The sequence below is a fragment of the Rhincodon typus genome, chromosome 8 (genome assembly GCF_021869965.1).
Source record: "Rhincodon typus isolate 14 chromosome 8, sRhiTyp1.1, whole genome shotgun sequence".
Classification (NCBI taxonomy): Eukaryota; Metazoa; Chordata; class Chondrichthyes; order Orectolobiformes; family Rhincodontidae; genus Rhincodon; species Rhincodon typus.
This window is the reverse complement of record NC_063339.1, coordinates 34,721,965-34,735,182: the sequence shown is the minus strand read 5'-3', so window position 1 is coordinate 34,735,182 and position 13,218 is coordinate 34,721,965. Positions and strand designations below refer to the sequence as shown.

General features: G+C 42.6%; 1 protein-coding gene across 5 annotated transcripts in view; it reads left to right on the top strand.

Moving 5' to 3' along the window:
* The window catches only part of eml1 (EMAP like 1), a 256,780-nt gene that overhangs the window by 197,380 nt on the left and 46,182 nt on the right, over positions 1-13,218 (top strand). For all 5 annotated transcript variants that reach the window (XM_048600146.1, XM_048600147.1, XM_048600149.1 and 2 more), the window contains exons 7-10: positions 11,608-11,757; positions 12,184-12,253; positions 12,495-12,605; positions 12,702-12,797. In XM_048600146.1, the coding sequence (XP_048456103.1) occupies positions 11,608-11,757; positions 12,184-12,253; positions 12,495-12,605; positions 12,702-12,797 (427 nt within the window). The remainder of the gene's footprint in view (positions 1-11,607; positions 11,758-12,183; positions 12,254-12,494; positions 12,606-12,701; positions 12,798-13,218) is intronic.

Below are 13,218 nucleotides of genomic sequence, written 5' to 3'. Positions count from 1 at the left end.
CACCATCTCCATCGCATATGTTTCGATGAGGCCAATTTCAACAAGGGAGCCTCCGAAATGTCTACCTTCTTCCTCAACCGAGGATTCCCTAGCTCTGTTGTCGACAGGGCTCTCAACTGGGTCCCTCCCATCTCCCGCACTTCCGCCCTCACCCCTCTTATCCCTCTCACAACAACAATAACGTTCCCCTTGACCTTACATAAAATCCCACCAGCATCCACATCCAGAAGATCATCAGACACCATTTCCACCACCTCCAGTGAGATGCCACCACCAGACACTTATTCCCCTCCCATCCCTTGTCCACCTTCCACAGGGACCATTCCCTCCGGGACAGCCTGGTCCACTCTTCCTTCACCCCCAACACCCCCCCACAGCCCCACAGCACCTTCCTCTACAACCGGTGAAAGTGACTCATTTACCTCCTCCCTCCTCAGTATCCAAAGGCCCAAACGTACCTTCCAGGTGAGGCAGCACTTCACCTGCACTTCACACAGTCTAGTCTGCTGCATTCACTGCTCACAATGTGGTCTCCTATATATTGGGGAAACAAAGCATAGACAGGGTGACCACTTTGCAGAACGTCTATGTTCTGCCTGCAACAAAAATCCCTGAGCTTCCAGTTGCCTGCCAGTTTAACATACCTCTCTGTTCCCTGGCTAACATCTCTGTCCAGGTTTGCTGCAGTGCTCCTGCAAATATCAGCTCAAGCTGCAGGAACACCTCATTTTCCACTTGGGGATCCTGCAGCCTTCCGGACTCAATACCAAGTTCAATAATTTTAGAGCCTGAACTCTTCCATGCCCTAGCCCCTTACCCCACACACCAGGTCTTGTTATCACATAGTCTGCCGTTATACACCAACTATTGTTAGTCACCAACAGTTCCCATTTACAGCTGTTCACCCTCCCAGCCAGATCGTTATCCACTTCTTTGCCTGTCCAACTGTTCTTCTCTCTCTTTGGGCTCTATCCCCACTTATCATTTACTCTTTACCCCCTTCTCCCACCCTATCATTTAAATATAAACCAACATTTTCCTAGTTACCATCAGTTCTGAGGAAGGGTCACCAGACCCAAAATGTTAACTCTGATTTCTTTTCACAGATGCTGCCAGACCTGCTGAGCTTTTCCAGCAACTTCTGTTTTTGTTACATACAGAGGGGTAAATTCCAAGAGACCACAAATGTATCACAACTATCAGCAAATGTTTAGCTGATTTGCAGCCTCCCTTGTTTGTTGTTAAACACATTCTACATGTTGAATGACTGGAAACTTTCTGCTCATGAAGGTGAGAGGATTAAAAAAGAGCTTGCAAAGGAGTGTAGATGCCAATTAGGCAACGTTGAAAACCCAGCAACTTTGGGTCGTGGAGATTTACTACTGATTTTCTCCAGTCTCCTGTAGTAATGTCTATCCTGAATACATGTTCGGCCTGCACCCTGACTATGCATTGGAGAGCTGTCTGAAGTAACTTGATGTCATACAAGTTCAGTTTTGTAGCCAAAGACAGCAGTGTGGGCAGAATTTGAGCTTGTTGTATCTTATGCAGTAACTGACAAAAGTAAGTCAGCTCCTCCAGCCTGCGCTACCATCTGATGAGATTGTGGCTGATCTGATTGTAGCCTCAACTCCACATTCCTGTTTATCCCCTGTATAACCTTCAATTCTTCATTAACAAGGGAATCAATCTAACTCAGCCTTAAAGAATATTCAGCGATCCTGTCTCTATTGATCTTTGGAATTTTCCTCATTCTGTCTTAAAATTATTTTTGAACCATATGCTCCTAGTCTCTTCCATAAGGGAAACACTGTCTCAGCATCCATCTGTCAAGTTTCTTCAGCACCTTGGATGCTTCAACATGATCTCTTCTTGCTTCTAAATGCCTCTGGGTGCAGACATAACCTGACCACGCTTTCTTCATAAGATCATGGAAGAATCAATCAAGTGAACCTTCTCTCACCCCAGCACAGTGGCCAATGGTGAGCACTGTTGCCTCACAGCACCAGGGACCAGGGTTCGATTCCACCCTCGGGTGACTGTCTGTGTGGAGCTTGCACATTCTCCCCGTGTCTGCATGGGTTTCTTACGGGTGCTCTGGTTTCCTCCCACAGTCCAAAGATGTACAGGTTAGGTGGATTGGCTATGCTAAGTTGCCCATAGTATCCAGGGAGGTGCAGGCTAGGTGGGTTACCCATGGGAAATGCAGGGTTACAGAGTAGGGGGTTGGGTCTGGGTGGGATGCTGTTCAGAGGGTCAGTGTGGATTCAACAGACCGAATGATATGCTTCCACACTGTGGAGATTGTAGGATAAAGACCAAAACTGTACACACACCTTGACGTTGTGCAACTGTAGCACCAGTTCCCTACGTTGGTACTCAATTCTACTTGTGATAAATGACAACTTTCCATTTACTTTTCTAACACATGCTGTATGTGCATAAGTGCATACTAACTTTATTGATTTCATATGCTAAGATACCCAGATCTCTCTATATCCCCTGTGTCCATTTAAATAGGGTACTGTTTTTATGTTCTTCCCATCAAATTGGACAAGTTCACATTTTCCCTCATTATGCTTCATCCACCAGATTTCTGATCACAAATTAAGAAGTCTGCAAGGGGATCTAAATTCGTCATAACCAATTCTTCCTACCTTGGTGTCATCAGCAAATTTAGCAGCCATACATTTGGTTCATTCAACAAATCCATTGATGTAAATTATAAATAGTGAGGCCCCAGGACTGATCCCTGTGTTACCCTCCACTGGTAACAGCTTGCCCACCCCAAGAAGAACCATTTGTCCTGACTTGAAAAGAGAAAATGCTGGGGATCACAGCAGGTCAGGCAGCATCCATGGAGAGAAAGCAAGTTGCAGGTTACAAATCTGTAGTGTTGCGACAGAAGCTGGGAGTTCTTTATACAATGGGTTTCAAGATGCCCTCAACATAGCCAGAGAGGTTCCCTCACAGGGTCCCATTGCCTAACACGATGGGACGTCCAGGTGTGTTGGCTTTGTGTATCTTCGGAAAGGAATAGAAGTCTCCTATGCGAGGAGTACGCAGGATGAGCGTGCGGTGGGGTACTCTGAAGGTCTGGATCAAAAGCCTTGATCAGTCTGCTGAGTGGACAAATGAGTTCTCTGGTCGGATTGGCAGGTAGTTGTCTGTCGTGTTCCTGCTTGTTTAATTGTCAGTGTGCTTCTTTGCAGTAGTCCATTCTATTCTGTATGACGATGGCTCCTCCTTTGCTGGTTTGATGACGATCTTGCAATTGGTCTTGAGAGCATGGATGGCATTGTGTTGTGCTTGGGTGATGTTCTGCACTATCTTGTGAGCATGGCTGATGAATCTGACATTAACGCATCTCCTGACAGCTTAAGCGTACGTGTCAAGCCTAGTGCAACGGCCCTCCGGAGGAGTCCAATTCAACTCCTTCTTCTTTGGTCACTGCACCACGGATCTCTCTATCGACTGTTCCAGTTCGTTGATTGCCTCATTGGGCTCGCTGCTGACATCTTGGGGTTTGTGGAAGAATTCCTGGACCCTCATTCACCCGTTGAATTTCTCTGTGTCTGCTGCGAGGCCAGTAGGGTCCATTTTGGTGGTGGGGCAGAAACTGAGCCCTTGGCTGAGAACTTTGATTTTGTCCGGTTGAAGGGTGTGGTCAGATAAGTTGACGATAGATTTCCCCGTGGTGGTACCGGTTTCATCTGTGGTACCAGGGGAGGCTTGGTTACTGACGTTGTAGACATGCTGGCCGAGCCGGTGTGTTTGGTTTGCAGACGTTTCATCACCCTGCTAGATAACATTGTCAGTGCGTCTCTAGTGAAACATTGGTGTTCTTTCCCGCTTGTTATTATGTCTCGCTTCACCAGAGGCTCTCTGATGATGTTATCGAGCAGGGTGATGAAACGTCTGCAGTCAAACACACCAGCTCGGCGAGCAAGTCTAGAACCTCATCCACAACCCAAGCTACAAATCTTCTCAAAAACTTTAGGCTTGGTTACTGCTGGTGGTGATGCCAAGTTTCTCCAGTTTCTCGTTTGTGGTGTGCATGTAGGTGTTGTAGTTCCATTGCCTCGTCTGCTTGGCAGTGTCTCATAACTATTCTGCTGTATCTTGAGCACAAGCTGAGAATGTGGACTCTGTCTCGATTTCCAGGTTGCAGCGTCTGCAGTAGAGTTGGTGTGTAAGGTGATTGAGGAGTGTGTGAGAGGTGCGACATCAGAGTTTCTCAGCATAGTGTTGTAGGTCGACTTGAGTGGGTTCATGATCTGTAGTCCTTTCGCGATTTTCTCTGCTTTCTTGCGTTTCTGCAGAAACTTAATGTCTGCGACAATATGTGCAATCTTCTTGGAGATCCTTTCCACTTTGAGCTGGCAGTTTATGGTGTCAATGGTAGCCATGATGTGGAGGTGCCAGTGTTGGACTGCAGTGGACAAAGTCAGAAGTCATACAATACCAGGTTATAGTCCAACAGGTTTGTTTGAAATCACACAAGCTTTCGGAGCGCAGCCCCTTCGTTAGGTGCAGTGAGAGAGAAGAGCAAACAGACACAGAGTTTATAGGCAGAGAGATCAAGGGCTGAGAGATCAAAAATCATACAACTGGTGTCAGATAATAAATCTCTGCAGCTGACCAAGGGTGTTAGACAGTGAGTAATACGTCAACAGCTGAATAACCAGCGAAGGGATGACCTGTAATCCGATTAAATGAGGCAGACAGATAGTTACAAAAAGTTAAAAATAAAGTGGTGCTAGAGACAAGCTAAATGACTGGAATAACATGATAGGTATAAGAGTTGCATGCCGAGGGTCTAACCAAAGTAACAAGTAATCCACAACTGTCCAGACTAATTGAGGTAGAGGGATCATAACAATTTATCAAGGTGATGGTGTCAAAACAGGACAGTAAGGAAGATATTACAGATATAGAACTGTGTGGTGGGGTCACATGTAGCACACCTAACAGTTAAACATGATTGTCCTTTCACGAAACCATGTTGATTTTGCCTGATTGCTTCAAGATATTCCCTGATGCTTATCACGTCACACAATCAGGTACAAGTTCACAAGTATGTCTAGATCAAATATTACTCATATATTCCTGCCTTATCTGACCCTGTAACAGCAGCAGCTTGTATACATGGCTAATTTACACCTTGTGTATTACAAAAATAAAACCAGGAAATGTGAGATAGCAACACCACTGACCCTCATGATGATAATGCTAAAATATGCAAAATGACCGCTAAAAGTTATACAAGGACTTTTGAGAAAAGATTTTGGAATGAAAAATGGAGGAAATGGTTCCTACCCCAATTTGCTGGCCAAGATAAATAAAAATCGAAAGAATTTTGGATGCTGTGAATCAGAAACAAAAACAGAAATTACTGGAAAAGCTCAGCAGGTCTGGCAGCATCAGTGGAGAGAAATCTGAGTTAACGTTTTGGGTCGAGTGACCCTTCCTCAGAATTGCTGGTAGCTAGGAAAATATCAGTTTATATGCAGCAGATAGGATGGTGGGAGGGAGTAAGGAGTTACTTACCCATTTAGTTACTTAAGTACGTACCATCATTTAATGCCAGAATAGAAATTCAGGTCTTATTTGTGACAATATTTATGCAATTTCTGTTACATCAACTCAGTGCCCAACTAGTTAATTGTTGTATGTATTCTCCTACTCGCCTACCATAACTGTGGAGGAAAGTCTATGCATAATTTGGTACAACTGCAGGCATATTATCTCAATGATCATGTGCCAGAGTCACGAGGAACTCGACGGAATCTCTATTCCATGATAAAATGATTATATGAAACATGGAAGCATCGTAAACATGGAAACATAGAAATAGGAGCAGGATTGACCATTCAGCCCTTCATGCCGCTCTGCCATTCAACATGGCCATGACTTATCATCTAACCCTGGAACCTGTTTCCGATTTCTCCCCATACCCTTTGATCCCTTAGCCTTAAAACTGAACAAACTCCTTGAAAACATTCAATATATTGGCCTCAACCACTTTCTATGGCAGAGAATTCCACTGCTTTACCATTCTCCAGAAGAAGAAATTTCTCCTCGTCTCAGCCCTACCCCATTTCTTTAAATTGTGACCCTGATTCTAGGCTCCCTGGTCATCAGGAACAATCGTCCTGCATTTACTCTGTCTAGACTTGTTAGGATTTTATAGGTGAGATCCTGTCTCATTCTGAATTCCAATGAATATAATCCTAATGGATCCAGTTTCTCTTCATACATCATTCTTTACAAACCTGGAATCAGTTCGGCAAACCTTTGTTGTACTCCTTCCATAGCCAGAACATCCTTACTCAGATAAGGAGACCAAAACTGCATGCAATACTCTGGGTGTGGTCCCACCAAGGTCCTGTACAATTGCAGCAAGATGTCTCTGCAAATCCTCTCACTATGAAGGCCAGCATACCATTTGCCTTCTGTGTTCTGAGGAAGGGTCACCTGATGCGAGACGTTAACTCTGATTTTTTCCTTCCCAGATGCTGCCAGACCTGCAGAGCTTTTCCAGCAACTTCTGTTTTTGTTCCTGATTTACAGCATCCGCAATTCTTGCAGTTTTAATAGCATTTGCCTTCTTTACTGCCTGCTGCATCTGCAGTGATTAGTGTATTCAGACACCCAGGTCCCATTGCACCTCCCCCTTTCTTAACCTATAGCCGTTCCGAAAATAATCTGCCTTCCAGTTTTGCAACCAAAGCAGATAACCTCACATTTATCATATCTCATCTGCATACATTCACCCACTCACTCAACTTGCCCAAATCACACTGAAGCATCTCTACATCCTCCTGCTCACCCTCCCACCCAGGTTTGTATCGTTGCAAACTTGGAGTTATTAGATTTAATTCCCTCATCCAAATCATCAATATATATTGTGAATACCTGGGTTTCAAGTACTGATCTCTGTGATACCACACTAGTCACTGGCTGCCACTCTGTAAAAGACCCATTTATTCCTACTCTTTGTTTCCTGTCTGCCAACAAGTTCTCTATTCATGGTCAGTATACTACTCCCAATACTACGCACTTTAATTTTATCTTATAATCCCTTATGTTCGACTTTATTGAAAGCCTCCTGAAAGTCTAAGTAAACCACATTAGCTCACTACCCCTTATCAATTCCACCAGTTACATCCTTGAAAAATTCTAGTAAATTTGTGAGGCATGATTTCCCTTTTGGAAATCCACACTGACTGTATCCAATTCTGTCACTGTTTTCCAAGTATTCTGCTATTACATCTTTTATAATACACTCTAGCATTTTCCCCACTGCCAATGTCAGTTTAACAGGTCTATTATTCCCTGTTTCCTCCTGTGCTTTTTTTAAGTAGTGGGGCTACGTTAGAAAACTCCAATCAGAGGAACTGTTCTAGAGTCTACAGAATCTTAAAAGATGACCATCAATGCATCCATTATTTCTAAAGTCACTTTCTGAAATACTGTGGGATGTAAATTATCGGACCCTGGGAATTCTTTGGCCTTTAACCCAATTAAATGATGATAGTATAAAGTAGGGGTGGAGGTTAGACAGACTTTAGGTTTAGGTTAAAATTTTGGCACAACATCGTGGGCCAAAGGGCCTGTACTGTGCTGTACAATTCTATGTTCTAAATTCCCTGACATCATTTCCCTATTAATACTGATTTCTTACAGTTCCTCCCTCTACTAAACCAGCGTCTCCCAACATTTGTGGGCCATTATTTATGTTGTCCTTTGTAAAGACAGAACCAAAATATGTATGTAATTGGTCTGCCATCTCTTTGTCCTCTATTATAACTTCCCCAATTTCTGATTGTAAGAATCTACATTTGGCTTTAGAAATCTTTTTTCTTCACATAACTATAGAAGCTGTTTGTACGTTCCCCACAAACTGACTGTCATACTCTGTTTTTCTCCTCTTAAACAATCCCTTTGTCATCCTTTGCTGAAAAGAAACTGTGAAACTTCAAAAGGATATAGACCGATTGGCCTAAGAGACAGACAGCTGGCAGATGAGGTGCAGTGTGGAGAAATGTAAGTGATGCATTTTGGCAGGAAGAACGGACGATATAAAATAAAAGCTACAACTCTCAAAGGGGAGCTGGAGCAAAAAAGACTTGCGTGTATATGTGTAAAAGCCATTAAAGATGCCAGGTATGGGTGAGAGACTAATTATTAAAGCATACAGTATCCTAGGCTTCATTGTTAGAAACATAGCATACAACAGTAAGTAGGTTATGTTGAAGTTGTAAAAGACATTAATTCAGCATTAACTGGAGTATTGAGTCCAGTTCTGTGTGTCGCATTATAGGAAGGATGTGAAATCATTTGGGAGGGTGAAGTGAAGTCTCACAAGAGTGATTCCAGGGATGAAGAACTTCAAATATAAAGATAGACTGGAGAAATTGAAACTGATTTCCATGGAGAAGAGAAATCTAAGAGAAGATCTGATTGAAGTATTCAGAATCATGAGAGGTCAGGATAGAGTTGAAAAGGAGAAACTGTTCCCACTTGTGGAAGGGTTAGGAACAAGAGGATGCAGATTGGAAAAGAAGCAGAAGTGACATTAGAGAAAAATTCACGTGGCATGAGGCTAAGATATGGAATGCATTGCCTGAGAATTTGATAAAGTGAGGTTTGAATTGAGTTTTTTCAAAGGGAGTTTATTTGAAAAGGAACAATGTGCAGGTATACAGAGAGAAAAGCTGGAGAGTGGCATTAAATGAAATGCTCATTCAGAGAGCCAGTGCAGACACAAATGGACCAAATAACCTCCTTCTGCACTGTAATAATTCTGTGATTGATGCTGTAGTCTTCTGCCCGTTTTCTGACATAACAGTAGTCGCCAAGTAAATATTTAATATACGGTTTTCATGATATTCAGAAATCTAGGGATATAACTTAGAGAGCTAGAGCAAATCTCTTTTTCTAAAAAATGTCACCTTTTTATTCATTTATGATTTAGTGTTCGAATGAAATACTCCAGAGGAAGGTTGTTAGTCATACTTTCCTATCTTCCCATGCTGTTCTGTGACAAATGGTCCACATGTTTGAGATATTTCTGATGTTCCATTTTCCCATACTTTAAAACTAAACATAAACCTTGATAAGAAAGAAAGAGTTTAAAGCAAGTTATTTGTATGAGTACAAAAATTATGTTGCAGTATACTGCTTTTTTTAACTTGTTGATGGGTTATGAGTGTCATTGGCAAGGCTAGTAGTTGTTGCCTATCCCTAACTGTCCTTGAACTAGGAGTGGCATGGTGGCACAGTGGCTCAGTGGTTAGCATTGCTGCCTCAACAGGGACCTGGGTTTAATCCCCCTTCAGGCAACTGTCCGTGTGAAGTTTGAACAGTTGCGTTGTTTGCATGGGTTTCCTCCAGGTGCTCCAGTTTCCTCCCACAGTCCAAAGATGTGCAGGTCAAGTGAATTGACCATGCTAAATTGCCTATAGTGTCCAGGGATGTGCAGGCTAAGTGGATTAGCTAAGGGAAATATAGGGTTAGGGTGGGTCTGGGTGGGATGCTCTTCAGAGGCTTGGTGTGGACTTAATGGGCCAAATGGCCTTCTTCCATACCCCAGGGATTCTATGAACTGAACCAGTTAGCTATTACAGAGGGCAATTACTTAAAGAGGATAAGGCAGTGCCATCTATAGCTTCAGGCCGAATTTGGGAGACCAAACAGCAAATGTGGATGCATTGAGTCACATCCTCCTGGCAGATACACTGCCAGTGGTCCCACCATTGTAAGAATCCATAATGGTTTTAAATTTTCTGAATGAACTTCCAATCACAGCTGACAATATCAGATTTTGGACACAGAAATATGCGGTCTTGCTAAAACTGAAACAGCTGGTGGTGATGGTGGAAGCCAAAGGGGCGTCACAACCAGAACTGAAACCTTTTTGGACCCAGAGAGACCAGAACACATGAGAGAATGACATGTTATTATGGAGGGCACAAGTGATTGTCCTGAGCAAAAGGTTGCCGCTAGATACTGGCTGAACTCCACCAGGGTCATCCAGCAGTTTCCAAAATGACAGTGTTGGGCAAGAAGATTGTCTGGGGGCCAGGATTGGATGCAGACATAACTGCAGTGGTGGGGCAGTGCTCAGAGTGCCAACAAGGACAAAAGTTACTGCTAGCAGCTCCCCTGCATTCGTGGGAATGGCTGGGTAAACCTCGGACTCGGTTGCATGTTAACTATACAGGCCCTTTTATGGTGGCAATGTTCTTCATCATTGTGGACACCCATTCAAAGTGGCCAGACGTGCATAGAGTTCATTTGTCAAACACAGGAACAACAATAGAAAAATTGCGTGCATCATTTTCAATACATGGACTTCTGGATGTGTTGGCCACAGGTAACGGGCCATTGTTTACCAGCAGGGAATTTGAGTGTTTCCTAAAGTCGAATGGTAGTCATCATATAAGGACAGCTCCATACCATCCACTATCCAATTGTCTGGCAGAAAAAGCAGTCCAAACTTTAAAGGCAGGCTTAAAGAAACAGCCTACAGCTTTGCTTGATACCAAACTGTCTCAGTTTCTGTTTGATTATGGGATCAACCCTCATACAGGCAAAGTTTCAACACAGTTGCTAATGGGGAGAAGACTCTGCACCAGGTTAAATCTGATCTTCCTGGACCTGGGGTGGAGGGTGAAACAGCATCAGGAACACCAGTACAGGACACAAGACTCTGCTAACTGAGAGAGACAGTTTCTTCAGTGGGGTAAGAGGCATGGTTGATGTGAGGTCAGGTCCAGAGATGTATAAAGTTTGGGTAGGTGCGATGGTCCTGAACAAACACATGGATCATCTGAAAGCTGCAAACTCGCAAACAGGGTTGGGGAAAAACATGCCCAACTCCCCGACGGCCTTTCTGACCATTCTGGAACCTGTGGGTTCTCCCTGTCAATCAAGCGTTGAAGATACCTTGGAATCTGAGTTGGAAACAGCGGATGTCTCTGCCTCAATGCCTTTACCACCTGAAGAGGAGAATATATTTCTTCTGCGACACTCCTGGCACAAGAGGTGAGCTACTGTGTGTTACATACTACCCTATCAGAGGCAGAGTTGGAGGAACCTGACCTGATGCTAAAACACCCCAGGAGGAGCTACGCAAAAAAAAGAACGAGCCAATGTCCTCAGACTCAGAGGGGGAGGGATGTAGTGATTGTAATGAGGTCAGCCAGGTGGACCTCATAGAATATGAGTTCCCTGTTTGAGGCTCTTAATCTGGTCCAATCAGGGAGCCCTGGCTGACAGATATAAAGAGGAGTGTCAGAGATTCTGGTCACTCTGAGAGCTGGCTCTGAGGGAGCTGGATCAGTGTCAAGGACTCCACGTGTAAATAAAGGGTGACTTGATGACAGGATACAGCTTCTGTGGAGTTATTTAAGTCAGCTTCATTTTTTTTATTGAACAAATGACCTTGCATTTCAAAGTTTTCACAACCAATTCATGTGATACCAACATTATGTCCTTTAACTTTATAATAAGATTGTCTCCGAATACAATGTAATGTTAAAGTTTCTCTTGACCTGTGCGAAGCTTCACGTCAGTTAATGTCCTTGACCAATCTATCAGTTATGGTTATCGAGGCCGGGATTGCCGCTGTAACCTCTATCTTCTGCCAACGGGTGAGATTGTGTATTTCATTGCTTCTGTGGTCGTACTATACAATGTAGAGGAACAACTTCAGAGACATTATACTGGCCACAATGATGATGTCAAGTGGTAAGTTTTAGAAAATATGAAGGTGAAGATGCCATAGTTCTAGTTACTGCTTGTTGCTGTGAATAGGAACTCCTTTTATCGTTATTCAGTGTGTCTGATTAATCCTTCTTGGCCCGAGAGCAATTCATTTACATTTATTTGCTGTGGTAGTTTGTAATATTAACAATAAACTTGCTCAAATGTTTCTGATAATGTCATGTTTCTGACGTTCAAGTAACTGTTTTCACTTATTTACTGAGTGATCTCTCACACTATGTCAGTGTGACTGTTTAAGATAAAAATGCCAGTGCTAATGGCACTGAAAAAGTACCAAGCTGTTAGCTGAGACTGATTTAATTATGGGTATTAGCAAACCTAGTTAGGAATAATATGAGTCATGTCTTTGTCTTTGTGCAACAGCTAACAGATGCTTTTTTCTTTTCATAGCCTTGCAGTCCACCCTGACAGGATCACCATAGCGACTGGTCAGGTAGCAGGGATAAGCAAGGATGGAAATGTGTGTGGTAATTTTTATTCATCTGAGTAACAGTTAATATAAAGTGAAGTAGGACATACAGGGACATAATGTATCTCATTTACTTTAGACTCTGCAGCGGTCTATTTGAAAATGTCTCCACTTGTTTTAATGAAGCTTTAAACAGATAATTTGAACTACAATAGTGGAATGAAGAAATCGTGTGCTCTTATTGCTGCTTAGCCTGATGCAAAATGAATCTGCCTCTCGTTTATTTTCACAGCAAGCTGCCCCGCATGTTCGAATCTGGGACTCTGTTAGTCTGAATACACTGCACACAATTGGAACAGGTTTTTTTGATCGGTCAGTCACCTGCATTGCCTTCTCAAAGTCAGTAAGTGTTGGGAAGTATTCACTAAATAGAATTATTTCTGATAAACACTGAAGAAAATTCTGTTATGTGTGTACTTCCATTCCATTTCTTTTTAAGAATGGAGGCTGTACCTTATGCGCAGTCGATGATTCTAATGATCATGTCCTTTCAGTATGGGATTGGCAGAAAGTTGAGAGACTTGGTGATATTAAGGTATGTCCTTTCTTAGCTTTTTTATGGCTGTATTATTGCAAATATTATATTTCATTGTTGTATTTAATTAGCTGTTTGGGCAACACAAAAATAATCATGTCAATTATTTATATTGCAATCTGTTCTCTCTAATTTTGTATTATTTTTGTCCTGGGAGTGGAAGGGTGAAAGAGAGTGTGTACGAGGGAATCTATAGGCTATACTCGAAAACAGAAGTAAATAATAATTATGACAAGAAACTGCATATCCAAAAAAAAGATAAATGCAGGAATTGTATTTTATAATTTATCAAATGTGTGCTTCACATCTCTATGATTCAATAACTTGTCATTTTGTCAGGCTTCCACATAGTTCCTAAAAATCAGGCACTTAATTAAAAAGAGATGTGAAGTACACAGACAATTGCAGAACGTACCTGTTG